We start from the raw sequence: 13,365 nt of genomic DNA, 5'->3' as shown, positions 1-13,365 counted from the left end.
AATTTACAAAAATAACAAAAATGACAAAAGTGATTAATTTGATAAAAGTGACAAAAATGTCAAAGATGACAAAAATGACATAATTGAAAAAAAAATTCAAAAATGACAAAAAGAAGAAAATTACAAAAATATAAAAAAATGATAACAATGACCAAAATGACAAAAGTGATTAAAGTGCTAAAAGTGACAAAAATGTCAAAGATGACAAAAATAATAAAAAATGACAAAAATTACAATAATGACAAAAATGACAAAAATAATAAAAAATGACAAAATGACAAAATTGACAAAATTGAAAAAATTGACAAAATATTGTAAAATGACAAAATGACAAAAATTACAAAAATTACAAAAATGACAAAAGTGACACAAGTGAAAAAAGTGACAAAAGTGACAAAAATGACAGAAATGTCAAAAATGACCAAAGAGATAAAAAATTACAAAAGTGACAAAAGTAACAAAAATGACGATAGTGACGAAAATGACAAAAATCGCAAAAATGATAAAAATGTCGTAAATTACAAAAATGTGAAATTGACAAAAATGGCAAAAAATTATAAAAATGACAAAAATGACACGAATGAAAAAAATTCTGCTTGCACAGAATCCCAGATCTACAGTAGCATTACACATGTGTGAATCATGTCTGTCTAATGATCGAGATTTTTTTTTAGCTGATTCGGTCTTTGAATAGCAATTTGCTTAAAATGGATGTGCTGGAAGCATTGAAATTTTCAATCAAAAATCAGTTAATCTCTTAAACGGGGACAGCGGACCAGGTCAAACTTCGTTGTTCAAATTCTCAGGTAAAAAGAAATACAATTGGCGATTTGTAGCAAAACTTTACAGTAAATTTTTTAATAATAAACATAATTTCAATTTTCTTTTCTTTCAGGACCCAATATTTTAATCAAAAGAGACAAAATACTCAGAGCTTGTAATTTAAAGCTTAAAAACCTGCGATTGAAAATTTGAAAACTTTTTATTAATATTTTTTGTATGAAATCATGTTTTTTTGATCGATCATGATTTTTAAATTAATCTAAAAAGTTTGAAAAATTGTTCTAAGTAGCAACTTAAAAAATAAATTTTAATACGCAGTGTTAACTAACTTTGTATTTGATTTGTGCTTTCAATATAAGTAACAAAAGTTTTGAACTCATTATTTTTAATTTTTCATCAGTTTTTATCATTCACGTAATTACTCATTTTCTAACATTCCTTTGTCAGTGAAGTTGAACATGAAGTTATTATTTAAGCTTCAAAAATGAAATATTGATAACCGGAAGATTTTACTTTATTAAAGGTTTTATGTCTGGCTTATATAACTAACTAGCACTTTTAAAATAATTTTGAATATATTCTTCTTTTTATCAAATGAGGTCCTTGGAGTCAAAGGGGTATAAGTGCATGAATGTTTATTTCGAGAAAACACGATTTAAAGTTGTTGTGTTTGGCAATTTTCCATATATTTTTAGAAAATTTGTATTTTGCTCTTGAACGTAAAAGTATGTAAATAAAATTAAAAAAATCTGAAAAAATCATCAAATATAGTTTGAAATGTGTAGAATCGTTTGGCATCATTAACTCAAAATCGACCATTTTGTCACTTATACCCCTTTGGCTCTGATGGCCTCAAATTAAATAAAACCATCGAACATTGAATAAATTCTGTTTAAAATTCATTTCTTATTCAGAAATCGGTAACTCACATTTTAAATCGTGATTAAATATTTTTTGTTCAAATTTAAAAATTACAGCGGAATTTCTCACTAAACTTCCAGTTGAAAATGAGGAAAAGAATTCCAAATTTAGATCAATAAAAATTAACAATTATTATCATTTTCCTAACATCTATTCATGGTAAGTTTTGTACAAGAATTCATTAATTTTAAATTTACTAAGAAATTCTTTTGAAACTATTTTATTTCTTACTTTCTTGACTTATCGAAAATTTAAAACATTCATTGTAATATGTTTTGTGTAATAAAATTTTTATTATCAGTCATTTTTTTAGTTTGTGTGTTGAACATGAGTGACAAACGGTGTAAGAAAATCCTTTCCTTTTCAATTTTTTATTTTTGAATTGTTATTATTTTTATCTAAATTTGAATTTCGAACCCCCCCCTTTAAGCGTCCTTCGCACGGGCCTTATTTGGTCTCATTTTTTGTTCTTCAAAGTTACTTTTTTCGTTCTACATAGTCACAATTTGGTCACTTTTTTCGGTCCTCAAAGTCACTATTTGGTCACTTTTTTTCAAATTTTGGTCACTAAAGTCACTACTTTTTCATTGTCAAACCGCTACCAGCCCTGATCGCACTGCTGATTTTTCGCCCTTTTCCAATATTCTATTGCCTTTTGAAAGCGGGAAAGCGGCTGCCAGTTCCGTAAACAATCTTTAGTCTTTATAATGAGAATGCTTAATTTTAATTTTTTGTTCAGAAACATTTGATTCGAACTCGGCGCATATCTAAAAATGTTTCATAAATATATTAATTCAATAAATAAGTGTTGAAGACTGTCATCTTACGAGTTATTTCTTGATCATTTCTAAAAATTCAGTAGGTATTTTCTGCACTAGAAGCTGATTTCGGTTGGCAAACTGAAAAATAACATACATATATTGAACAATCCTACCCGGATTTTAAAGGTACGAAAAATTTCGTAGTTCACTTTTTCTTACCTTATTCTATAATCCAATCTTCAAATATTTTCATTTTACTCCGAAATTTCAAAAATTTCTCTTTTGTTTCGGAAAATTACTACTGGCCTTGATGTTTCGATTGATAATATCATCCTTTTGATCGCAGCGCCTTCTCAGTGTCGTTTCCAGCTGCAAATCGCCAATACCCAGAGTCGGAAATCTTTCGATTGCTTTGATTCAGTAGAATTATGCTTCCAAGTAAGCTAACAACACATATTAGAGACAAACAATTACAAACATGATTGCAATGGCAGGAAAGAGAGTAATGCTAAAAAATGGGCAAAGATTGCTAAAATGATCATCAAGATGGAAGAATTGACTGATCTGACCGAAATTGTTTAAAATGTTATCTCCATCGAGAGTTTCATGCAAATAGCATTGAAAATTTAAATTTCAAATTAACGGCGTGTTCGTAAATTGATTTTTTCTATCGAAGTGATTTTTTTTATCGATGCTGGCGTTCGTAAATTCCAAACAAACGTATGCAAAAGCATATGGAAAGTGATTTGACATCTACCAAACAAATCAATCGACTGATGCATCACCCAAAAAAATCAATTTACGAACGCGCCGTAATTTTGACATGTATTTATGGTTTCTGAATTGTTTGTTCTTTGCGGTGTAGAAATCCGTAAGTTCTAAGCAAATACACAGTACAGAAGTACAATAACCCCTGCGGTGATGCTCGAGTTCATCAACACTCAAGTGTCGATTTATGTGTCTTTATTTAATTTGCCTAAAACGTTTCGTTTCATTTTTTTTGTTTACGGGTTTTGCGATCGATCTTCTGCTTTTGCAGGTTTGAAACAGTTCCGGATATCTATAGGGGAAGAAAAGTGAAATGCTAATTATTTGATTTCCTTTCGTTGTAGCTTTGATTGCCACAATCGATTGGAGGCGGGCAGCTTAAGTGGTGGCTTGGTGGTGTTCCGCCAATCGATCTCCGTCGATGATCTGTGAATCCGCCTCCATGGGGTTGCTTCTTATTTAGACTGCCGATGGCGCCACTTCAACAACTCTCATGCAATAAGTTATAATGCAATGGACTGTTTTGTCAGAAATTTCTATTATTTTTGGCTGCACAATTTGCGTGATTGCACGCAACAGCTAAGCAGCAGCAGCAGTCTATCAATTTCCTGCTTGGGCTTTGCTCGTTTTATTTTTAGGAAATAGAGCTGGGAAAAGATTGCCACAAAACAACTAATGATGCAGCCAAACACAGAAAGCTCAAAGAAAACGGAACCCGATAATGTTGACTTAAACTTGATTTGCTTAATTTATAGTTACTTCGTACACCCCTGTTCGAAAATTGTTCTATCATAAACTCATGTAAAATTTGGCCGGAACAAATTTCAAATCCTTTTTTTTGTCAAACTCAACCTAAACCCCCCTCCCCCTTTATTTGTACGAAAATCCCGAAGGGGGAAATAAATAAGGTTTTACGTATAATGTGGAAAAAATTGATAAATTCATTGTAAATTCAAACAGATGGAATTGCAAAAGTCAAACTGTAGAAAGGACTTGAAAGATTACTTGATATTTGAAATGTGTTTACTAAACCGTCAACACTAAAAACCAATCATTCTGAAAATTGAAACTGGTAGGCAAAGATTCTCTGACAACCTTAATCGAAACGGAACGACCGTTTTCAGAAGCGACCATCGGTGTTGTACATACAATCCCGTTTGTCCGGGACGTCTCTCTGTTCTAGGCGGTGGCATGTGAGCATGCATTTTGTCGTGCCTGCATCACCGAATGGCTCTCGCGGCAACCGACCTGCCCCGTGGACCGAAATCCCATCACCAACAGCAATCTTCGTGCCGTGCCAAGGATTCTGCGGAATCTGCTCTCCCGGTTGAACATCAACTGTGAAAACGCCATGTACGGATGCACCCTGGTCCTGAAGCTGGACTCGCTGGCCACCCACATCGAGGAGTGTGAGCACAATCCAAAGCGCCCGCTGCCCTGCGAGAAGGGATGCGGCTTCGTGATCCCCAAGGACGAGTACAAGGACCACAACTGCTTCCGGGAGTTGCGATCTCTGGTGCACAACCAGCAGCAGAAGATGAGCGAACTGAAGAACGAAATCAATGATCAAAATCTGGTGGTCAATGAACTCAAACGGGAACTCAATCTGGTGAAAGATTTTATGAGGGCGATGCGCGTATCAAATCCCGCGATGCGGGCCATCGCCGATCAGATGGAGCGGGACGAAGTGACCAGATGGTGCAATGGACTGGCGAGGGCTCGAGTCACACGATGGGGTGGGATGATCTCCACACCGGATGATGCGCTGCAGGTAAGGCAAACCCACCAGTTACATTTTTTTTTTAAATTCTAAACATAATAATTTTCAACTTTTTTTTCTTTTAGTTGATGATTAAACGAGCGCTATCGGAATCAGGCTGTCCGCCGCACATACTAGACGATTTGATGGAGAATTGTCACGAGAGGCGGTGGCCCCGGGGATTAAGCTCGCTGGAAACCCGTCAGAACAACAGGAGAATCTACGAGAACTACGTCTGCCGGCGAATTCCCGGTGAGTAGAAGTTGTTTCACTAAGTTTTTTGATCAATATTGTTTTCGCAATGGATATTCGCTCCACCTGCATTTTCGTCAAAGATCAAATCTTTGACTTTCATTTTTTAATGATTTTTGCTAACGTGAAAAATTTTATTACACACATTTCACACGACATATTTCTACGTAGGTACGACTTAATTAAATCAAGAACGTTAAGTGTCGTTGTTGTATCTTAAATCATAGTAACCTTTTTTAATAGGTTGACAACATGAAAATTGGGATTCTTGTTTCAACTATAAGCAAGTGCAGACGTCAGTCTCTTTTGTAAAATTAGAAACTTGTCCTGTTTTCCCGATACTACATTGGAGACGAGGATAAAGAACCTTCGGAAAAGAGTTCAGGTATGTTTTTCTAAAGATTCAGTTTTTCGAAATTTAGAGAAAAATTAGAAACGAACCAGTCGCTAGAATGGGAATCGAAAGTCTGGTTTCGTTCTGCAAATATGCAGGTTGTAGTAGAAATGGATCAGGCGCTTGAATGCGCAATGAGAAGGCTGATTCCATTTTGTCGAAAAGCAGATGAAAAACTATCGTAAACGTTTGTTTTTGTAGATTAGTCCAGAAGTAGAAATGGATCAGGCGCTTAAATTCGTAATGAGAAGGCTGATTCAGTTCTGCCGAAAAGCAAGTGAAAAACTATTTTTTAGGATAGAAATAGATCAGGTGCTTAAACGTTTTGAATACGCACTTTAATTACTTTTAGTAAACTATGATTTTGGACTGGTAATAATACTTTAAATATAGGGGTTGAATAAGGGGTTTCCGAAATAGAATAAGAAAATAGTTTAAGTTCGTGTGCCTCCACCTTGACTGATGGCTAGACTTAGACTGATCTTCAATGATCGTTTATTCTTTTCATTCTCGTTCGAGTTCTCTCTCGAGATGATTTACGCTTATAATTATTTATGTACAATTGGGTAAGTATAGGGATACTAAAGTTCTCCCTTTTTTAGAAAATTCTTACAGGAATTTTAATCATGATAATACAAAATTTGAAAGCATGACATGCTGAATATTTGAATATAATTTCGAACACTCGAAATACTTTCGAGTACAACTTTTCGATTGCAGGTTTAATCAATGAGTCTTGTTTTCCTGGACCTCGTCACGATCGGGCTCCTTTCGTGAACAAACCGTCGATCTGTGGTCGGGGCCCCCGCGTCATGCACAAATCGTCCATCCGGAAAGCCTCGGAATGCTGGTTCCTCGTCGCAAGAATCTCGCCTTCGCTTTTTGTTGTCATTCTGATTGTCAGAACTTGGTAGGAACAGCCGACTCATTCTCCTCGGTTTGTAGGCCATTTTCAGCTGATGCCTGTGTGCTGTAGTTACGTGCCTCCCCAACGCAATCTGGAAAATATTCCTTGTTAGTTTCTTGATGAAAATTGCGTCCAACCATCTAGGCACATCATGTAGATGATTGTTCTTGTAATACAGCTTATCCCCTTGCCTCAAGTTGTCAAATTGGTCTGGAGGGATGACTTTTTCATTATTTAAAACCTTTTGTTCAACAAAAGATTTTTCTAAATGTTGCTTATATGTTTTTGTTGGATTAATTAAATCCATCAGCATTTTAGGTCTATACGAAAATACTCGCTCAGATGGAAAATTTGCTTCTGTTCCGTTGCAAGTATTCCTATAGTTAATTAGGAACAAACTCAATCTATCGTCAATGTCCAAAGATTTTGTTTCATCATCAAGCAGAAATTTCTTTAAAACATCCTTCACTACTCTGACAAGACGTTCAGCTTGACCATTGCTACTAGGATGATATGGCGGGCTTTTTAATACATGAATTCCTTGCCTTTTAAGAAAATCCGTAAATTCATAGGAATTGAAAGGAGGACCACCATCAGTAACCACCACATCCGGAAGTCCAAAACGAGCAAACATGGTTATAAATTTTTTTATGACAGTTTTGGCAGTAGTCCCATAACGCATATGCTCTACCTCAAGCCATTTCGTATGACTGTCTATTATCAGTAAAAATACATTGCCATTATAATGGAAAAAATCCGCATGTATCCTACTGAAAGGACGTACAGTAGGAATCCATGATGATTTTTCTTTTGGGTTTTTAACATTTTCCATCCTAGTGCAAATATTACAACTTTTAACGAAATCCTCAATATCTGGATTTATCCCTGGCCAATAAACTGTCCGCCTAGCCAGTTGCTTCATTTTTATCATGCCTCCGTGGTTCTTGTGCAGCATATGCAGAACTTTTGGCCTCAACAGTGAGGGAATTACTACTCTCTCATCCAACAGTAACACTTCGTCAACTATTTGTAATTTCTCCTTTTGAGAATAATAATCTTTAAATTTGTTGTTCACTTTTCTTGGCCAACCTTCTACAATATATTTAAAAATTTCCAACATAAACTTATCATTTTTTGTTTCTTTTGAAACCAAAGCGAAATCTAAAGGAAATTCTGTCGAAAAATTTATGCTATTGACATTTTCTCCGTCAAGGCTGCTGGGGACTGATTGTTGCAATGGAAATCGGCTACAAAAATCCGCGTTTGCCAATTTCGAAGCAGGTCGATATTCAATCTCAAAATTATAAATTGAGAGCTCCATGATATATCTTTGGAGTCTTGTAACATATATTGCATTTCTACCCTCTTTTCCAAATATTCCCAAAAGGGGCTTATGGTCAGTGAATACCTTAAAAGGTTGTCCAAAAAGAAATTTGTGAAATTTTTTAATAGTGCACACCAGAGCCAAAGCTTCTAGGTGCAGTATTGGATACTTCTTTTGTGCAGAGTTGAGAGAGAATGACGTGAAACATATTGGCTTTTCCAGACCATCTTCTATCTGTGCCAAAACTCCCCCCAAGCCGTAACACGAAGCATCAGTTACCACGACAAGTGGTTTACTAGGATCGTAGAAAGTCAACAACTTAGCATTTAATAAACTTTTCTTGCTATCTTGAAAAGCATTTTCACATTGTTGAGTCCATTTGAAACTTACATCTTTTCTGAGTAGCTCGTACAAATATTTTAAATTAGCAGACATGTGAGGTATGAATTTATTGTAGTAATTTATGAGTCCAAGGTATGCTTTTAACTCTGTAGTGTTTTCTGGAACTTTAGCTTCTGATATTGTCGATAGTTTTTCAGGAGAAGGTAATAAACCTTTATCGGTAACTAAATGTCCAAGGTATTGTAAAGATTTAACGAAAAATTTACATTTCTTAAAATTAACACGAATATTAGCCTTGTCAAGTCGTCCAAGGACTTGAATCAATTTGTCTTTACAATCTTGAAAGTTTTTCCCTGCTATCAGCAAGTCGTCTAAATAACAACAAACATTATTTAATCCCTTAAGAATTTGGTCCATACAACATTGGAATAAAGAGGCAGAAGAAGAAGCTCCCTGTGGAAGTCGATTGTAAGTATATAAACCTTTAAGTGTGTTTATGACTACGTATTTCCTTGAACGTTTTGATAATTGCAGCTGAGTGTAAGCACCAGCTAAGTCCAAACAGCAAAAAACTTGACAACCAGCCAAAGACGCAAAGATATCCTGCGCCAATGGAAGAGGATAAGTGTTTGGAATCAAAATTTTATTCAAAGAAACTTTGCAGTCAATTACCATTCTTATGTTACCATCTTTTTTTATAACCGCAATCACTGGTGACGCCCACTCGCTGGCGCCTACGGGAGTAATCACCCCTTGCTCTTCCAACATATCCAAATGTGAATTAAATTTATCTCTAATTTTGTAAGGAACTTCGTATGCACGACGAAATATTGGTTGATATGATTTGAAAGTTAAATCTGCTTCGTGTCCTACAATCGGTGTAGAAAAATCTTCTGTAAATACTTTTAAAAATTGTTGTTTTAACATACATACTGTTGCATTGTGTTGATCTTCAGAGTTTAAATTATTGATGCATGCTGATCCTACAAAACTGGATTTCCAATTTGGAAAAAAGTAATCAATCCAGTCTCTGCCAAACAACGGTGTGAAATCAACATCACTTTGTAAAATGATCAAATTAAGTTTTGCTTTGATGTTGTTAATTTGAACTTCTACCCAAATCTGTCCGAAAATAGTCAACTTTGCCCCATTTACGACAACCAGTTTCTTTGAGCAATGGTTAATTGTGGAATTATTAAAAAACCTTCTATACAAAGGAACGCTTATGACCGAAGCTGCCGATCCTGTGTCAACTTCCATTGATAGATTTTTGCCCTCAATCGAAACTTGTATCATGCATGGTTCATTAAAATTGCTTTCAATTTTCATACAATTGATGTCTGAATCGTCACTTGATGCATGCAAATTCAGTCTATTGAATTTGTCAAATGGAACAACAGATTGTTGCTGAACCTCCTGCTCCACAAATTTGACTGCTTTAGTGTGGTATCTAGCTCCATTATTAAGTAAAGGACAGTTTTTTCGTATATGTCCCCTTTCCCTGCAATTGTTACAAATCGCATTGTTGTGCCCATTCCATTCGCTCTTATCACGTCTCGAATTGTAACCATATTTATCCTTACTATCTTCTCGAGGTCGACTACCCGGAACAAAGCGGTAATTATCTCCCCGATCCCGACTTCTGCTTCTAGAACCTGACCGATATCTCCCCGCAACATCTCTACGGTATGGATAACGCTCATCCTTTCTTCCCAAACGATGCTTTATCGAAAATACATTGCCTCCTGAACTTTCCCCAATCACCTTGGCCCTTTCTACGGCTAACTCGTTGCTAACTACCATCTTTTCCGCAGCCTCTAAGGTCACATCATCTTCCATCAACAACTTATGCTGAAGCTCTTTATCCCGCAAACCAAAAATTAACCGATCGCGAATAGCCTCATCCTTGAATTCGCGAAAGTTACAATTTTCAGCAAGCATTTTAATCGCTAGAATAAAGTTCTCAGCAGATTCCGTGTGACCTTGGTCCCGTTTGCTGAATCTGTAACGATTCATTAACGCCGGCTCAGATTTGTCAAAACGCGATTTTAGTTTTTTAATTATTTCGTCGTACGTCAAATCATTCACGTCTTTTTTAGGGAAAAGTAGCTTTATCTCGTCGAACACATCGTCCCCGCTCAACGAGATAAACCACGACTTTTTAACTTCTGGCTTAACAAGATTCAATTGGCAAAGTATTTCGAATCGCTCTACATAATTGGCAAACGGTCTGCCAACCCTGTAGTGGTCAATTGAACCAATGATTCCAGCCATCATCAAATATATCGAGTAAGGTTTTCTAAAATAGTCAGTATACAATGCAATCAATTCAAGATAAGTACTCACGGTTTTTTTTTCTTTTTCAGCACAAACCTGTCTCCTGCCCTGCAGCCCGTACCAGACCACAACAGCAGCAACGTGAACCGATAGTAGCAACAACAGCAGGCAACAACAACAGCAAACAGCAGCAGCAGTCTGTCCCAGACCTTTCCAGCAACAACCAAATTCGGAGCACCGCAATTCAACAACAGTCCGTACCGGACCACTTCATCCACAACTAAATGCACAGCAGCAACAAACAGCAATCCTCCGATGCAAAATAAAACTGTACCACACCAGTACTTGTCATCAAGCAAACCAATTATCGTCTTAATTGTCGCAATCCACAATCGTACCGAATCTGCACAAGTGTACTTTCCACCGAACCGCTTCTCACCGCAGTCAATCAGAAATGATTTTCTGGTTCACTTCTCACCAACACCGGCTGTCAGTTTTCGTGCTCTCTCACCGGTTATTTTCTCGGAGCTTTTTTATTGCTCGGTGATGAGGATGAGAACACTCACCAATTTCTCTCCTGCGGGTGACTCTCACTTTTCAAACGTAAGCGTTTTATGAGATGGAGATTAAACTTAAACCGATTCGATTCCAGTGGTGCCGAGAAACTGGTAGCTCGGAGCAAAGAAGAAAATAAGAACTGTGGAAGAAAAGATACAAAAGAAATTAGCACAAAGAAACCATGCGGTGTAAAATCCAAGCCGCTTTTATTGATTTGACATCAATTTCAACACAAAATTGGCTAAATTATATGTGTCTTTTTCCAAAACCAATATTCTTTATGCGCAGTTTTACGCTTCAACAGCAACTCTAACCTTTATATTATCTTTTCTTTTCAGGTTTTCAAGTACACCGTCTTACTTACGCTTGCTCACTCTTTAAATCCAACAGATTTTGTTTGAGCTCCCGTTTTCCTCGTCGCCACTTTTGAATACGCACTTTAATTACTTTTAGTAAACTATGATTTTGGACTGGTAATAATACTTTAAATATAGGGGTTGAATAAGGGGTTTCCGAAATAGAATAAGAAAATAGTTTAAGTTCGTGTGCCTCCACCTTGACTGATGGCTAGACTTAGACTGATCTTCAATGATCGTTTATTCTTTTCATTCTCGTTCGAGTTCTCTCTCGAGATGATTTACGCTTATAATTATTTATGTACAATTGGGTAAGTATAGGGATACTAAAAAACGTACATTTATAAGTCTGATTCCATTCTGCCAATAAGGTAGGTAAAGAATTGTAGTAATGAACCATGAAAGGCTGGTGTCATTTAATATTTGGCCATGAAGTCTTCTAAATGAGAAAGATGGAAGTTTCAAATGGTTCGAAAAATGGTTGTCTGCGAAATTCCCACACAAACAACAAGAGAGCTTGGATGAAAAAAAAAGATATTTCTGATTGACAAAAAACCAGTGATATAGAAATTTTGATCAGCTACTTTGTTTCGTCGACTTTTAAAAATTATCTTAACATTTTTAAAAATTAACTCAACTCCTTAAAAATCAACTCAACTTTTAAAAATAAACTCAACATTCCCAGTTGTGTTGTCAATGAAACGCGTTGGCAGGGATTTTTTTTTTTGGGGGTTTAGTTAGAAAATCGTTTAAAAAATCGAGTTTTTAGGTCGAAGAAGTATAGATTGGAATAGTGATTATAGAGAAACGAACATTTCGTTGTTTTTTGGTTGTCACGGGCCAGAAAAACTTTTTCAAAGTGTGGGAGGACGCTTTAAAAAAAGTGAGGTTAAGTGATCAAGGAAGAAAATGGAGAAATTAACTCAAGGGCTGATAAAAAAAAAGTCTAAATGCGAATGACGGAACACCGAATTCGTAAACTTCTTTTCTGTAGGAAACATTTGGCGCTTTAAAAATAGAAGAAAAACAACAGTATGTTTTGCATAAGAAGGTAGCAAACAATATGCTGAAAGCGATCTCAGTAGACAGTCGTTTGGATAACTGAAATTACAGAAAATAGGTGTTGAAATCCTGAGAAATGTTAGACAGAAAAAGATCTATTCTTTACGGAGTTTCAAAAAATGTATAAAAAAGAAAAGTAATTGTAGTATCTTAAATCATAGTAACCTTTTAGTATATTGACAACATGAAAATTGGGATTCTTGTTTCAACTATAAGCTCATGAAGCTTCTCTTGTAAAGTTAGAAACTTGTCCTGTTTTTCCGATACTACAGTCGTGACCAGAAATACGTCGTGTATTATGGGTCAATCGAATCTTATGGTTGATGGGTTGGTTTAGAATAAGTTGTCCAGAATTTTCCACGCACGTATCCGGGTCGGATGAATCCGGACTATTTTACCTTTATAATACGTAATAGCACAGATGAACAGAATTTTTTCCGATTATTTTTTGACAGCGTCTACGAATGCTTATTTGAAATCTGTTGAACAAATATTTAAAATAAGTCGCCAAAAGCTCCTTTGCATAGCCAAAGAGTTTGTTTATTTATAAAACCTTTGCAAAAACATTCCATGAAGTTATTAAAAAAACGTTAGCAAGCAAAACCTACTTTTATTTACATTAAAAAAATTAAATTTGAAATGATAATAACTTTTTCTAGGAAATACTAAGCTTCTGGTTTCTACTCATGTTACGCAGCTTAAGAATGGGCAGAATCAATAATTAAAAAGATTTTTTTTTTTAAATTTATTTGGTCTTTAGGATTTTAACATCTGGATGTCATTCATCCCTATTTTTTTTTAAATTAAAAAGATACTTTATTCCAAGATTATTAAGCTATATCACAGATCACATCCATAAAAACTTCCATATATTACTCAAACTCGATGCACTAATTCAATA

General features: G+C 35.5%; 2 protein-coding genes across 4 annotated transcripts in view; one reads left to right on the top strand and one right to left on the bottom strand.

Moving 5' to 3' along the window:
• The first annotated feature begins 4,206 nt into the window (after positions 1–4,206).
• LOC129757602 (E3 ubiquitin-protein ligase NRDP1-like) overlaps positions 4,207–13,365 on the top strand; it is a 62,730-nt gene continuing 53,571 nt past the window's right edge. Inside the window, exons 1-2 of the mRNA XM_055754878.1 lie at positions 4,207–5,004; positions 5,079–5,244. Of these exons, the coding sequence (XP_055610853.1) occupies positions 4,585–5,004; positions 5,079–5,244 (586 nt within the window). The 5' untranslated portion in view covers positions 4,207–4,584. The remainder of the gene's footprint in view (positions 5,005–5,078; positions 5,245–13,365) is intronic.
• Positions 5,976–11,739, bottom strand: LOC129757598 (uncharacterized protein K02A2.6-like). 3 transcript variants are annotated; one of them, XM_055754873.1, is made up of 3 exons: positions 11,411–11,739; positions 8,884–11,185; positions 5,976–6,636 (listed from the first exon to the last, which is right to left on the bottom strand). In XM_055754873.1, the coding sequence occupies exons 2-3, from the start codon at positions 10,486–10,488 to the stop codon at positions 6,361–6,363; spliced, it is 1,881 nt and encodes a 626-aa protein (XP_055610848.1). In that variant the 5' UTR covers positions 10,489–11,185; positions 11,411–11,739; the 3' UTR covers positions 5,976–6,360. The 3 variants fall into 3 exon arrangements, with proteins under 3 accessions (XP_055610848.1, XP_055610847.1, XP_055610846.1); XM_055754872.1 differs by having other exon boundaries at positions 5,976–9,080; positions 10,585–11,185; XM_055754871.1 differs by having other exon boundaries at positions 5,976–11,185.

This window comes from Uranotaenia lowii, chromosome 3 (assembly GCF_029784155.1).
Source record: "Uranotaenia lowii strain MFRU-FL chromosome 3, ASM2978415v1, whole genome shotgun sequence".
NCBI lineage: Eukaryota > Metazoa > Arthropoda > Insecta > Diptera > Culicidae > Uranotaenia > Uranotaenia lowii.
Note: the sequence above shows the minus strand (reverse complement) of the source record. Positions and strands in the feature narration are given on the sequence as shown.

What these genes read in the sequence shown, in the direction of transcription:
- LOC129757598 (XM_055754871.1), bottom strand. Translation starts at nt 10,488, where the DNA reads ATGATGGCTGGAATCATTGGTTCAATTGACCACTACAGGGTTGGCAGA.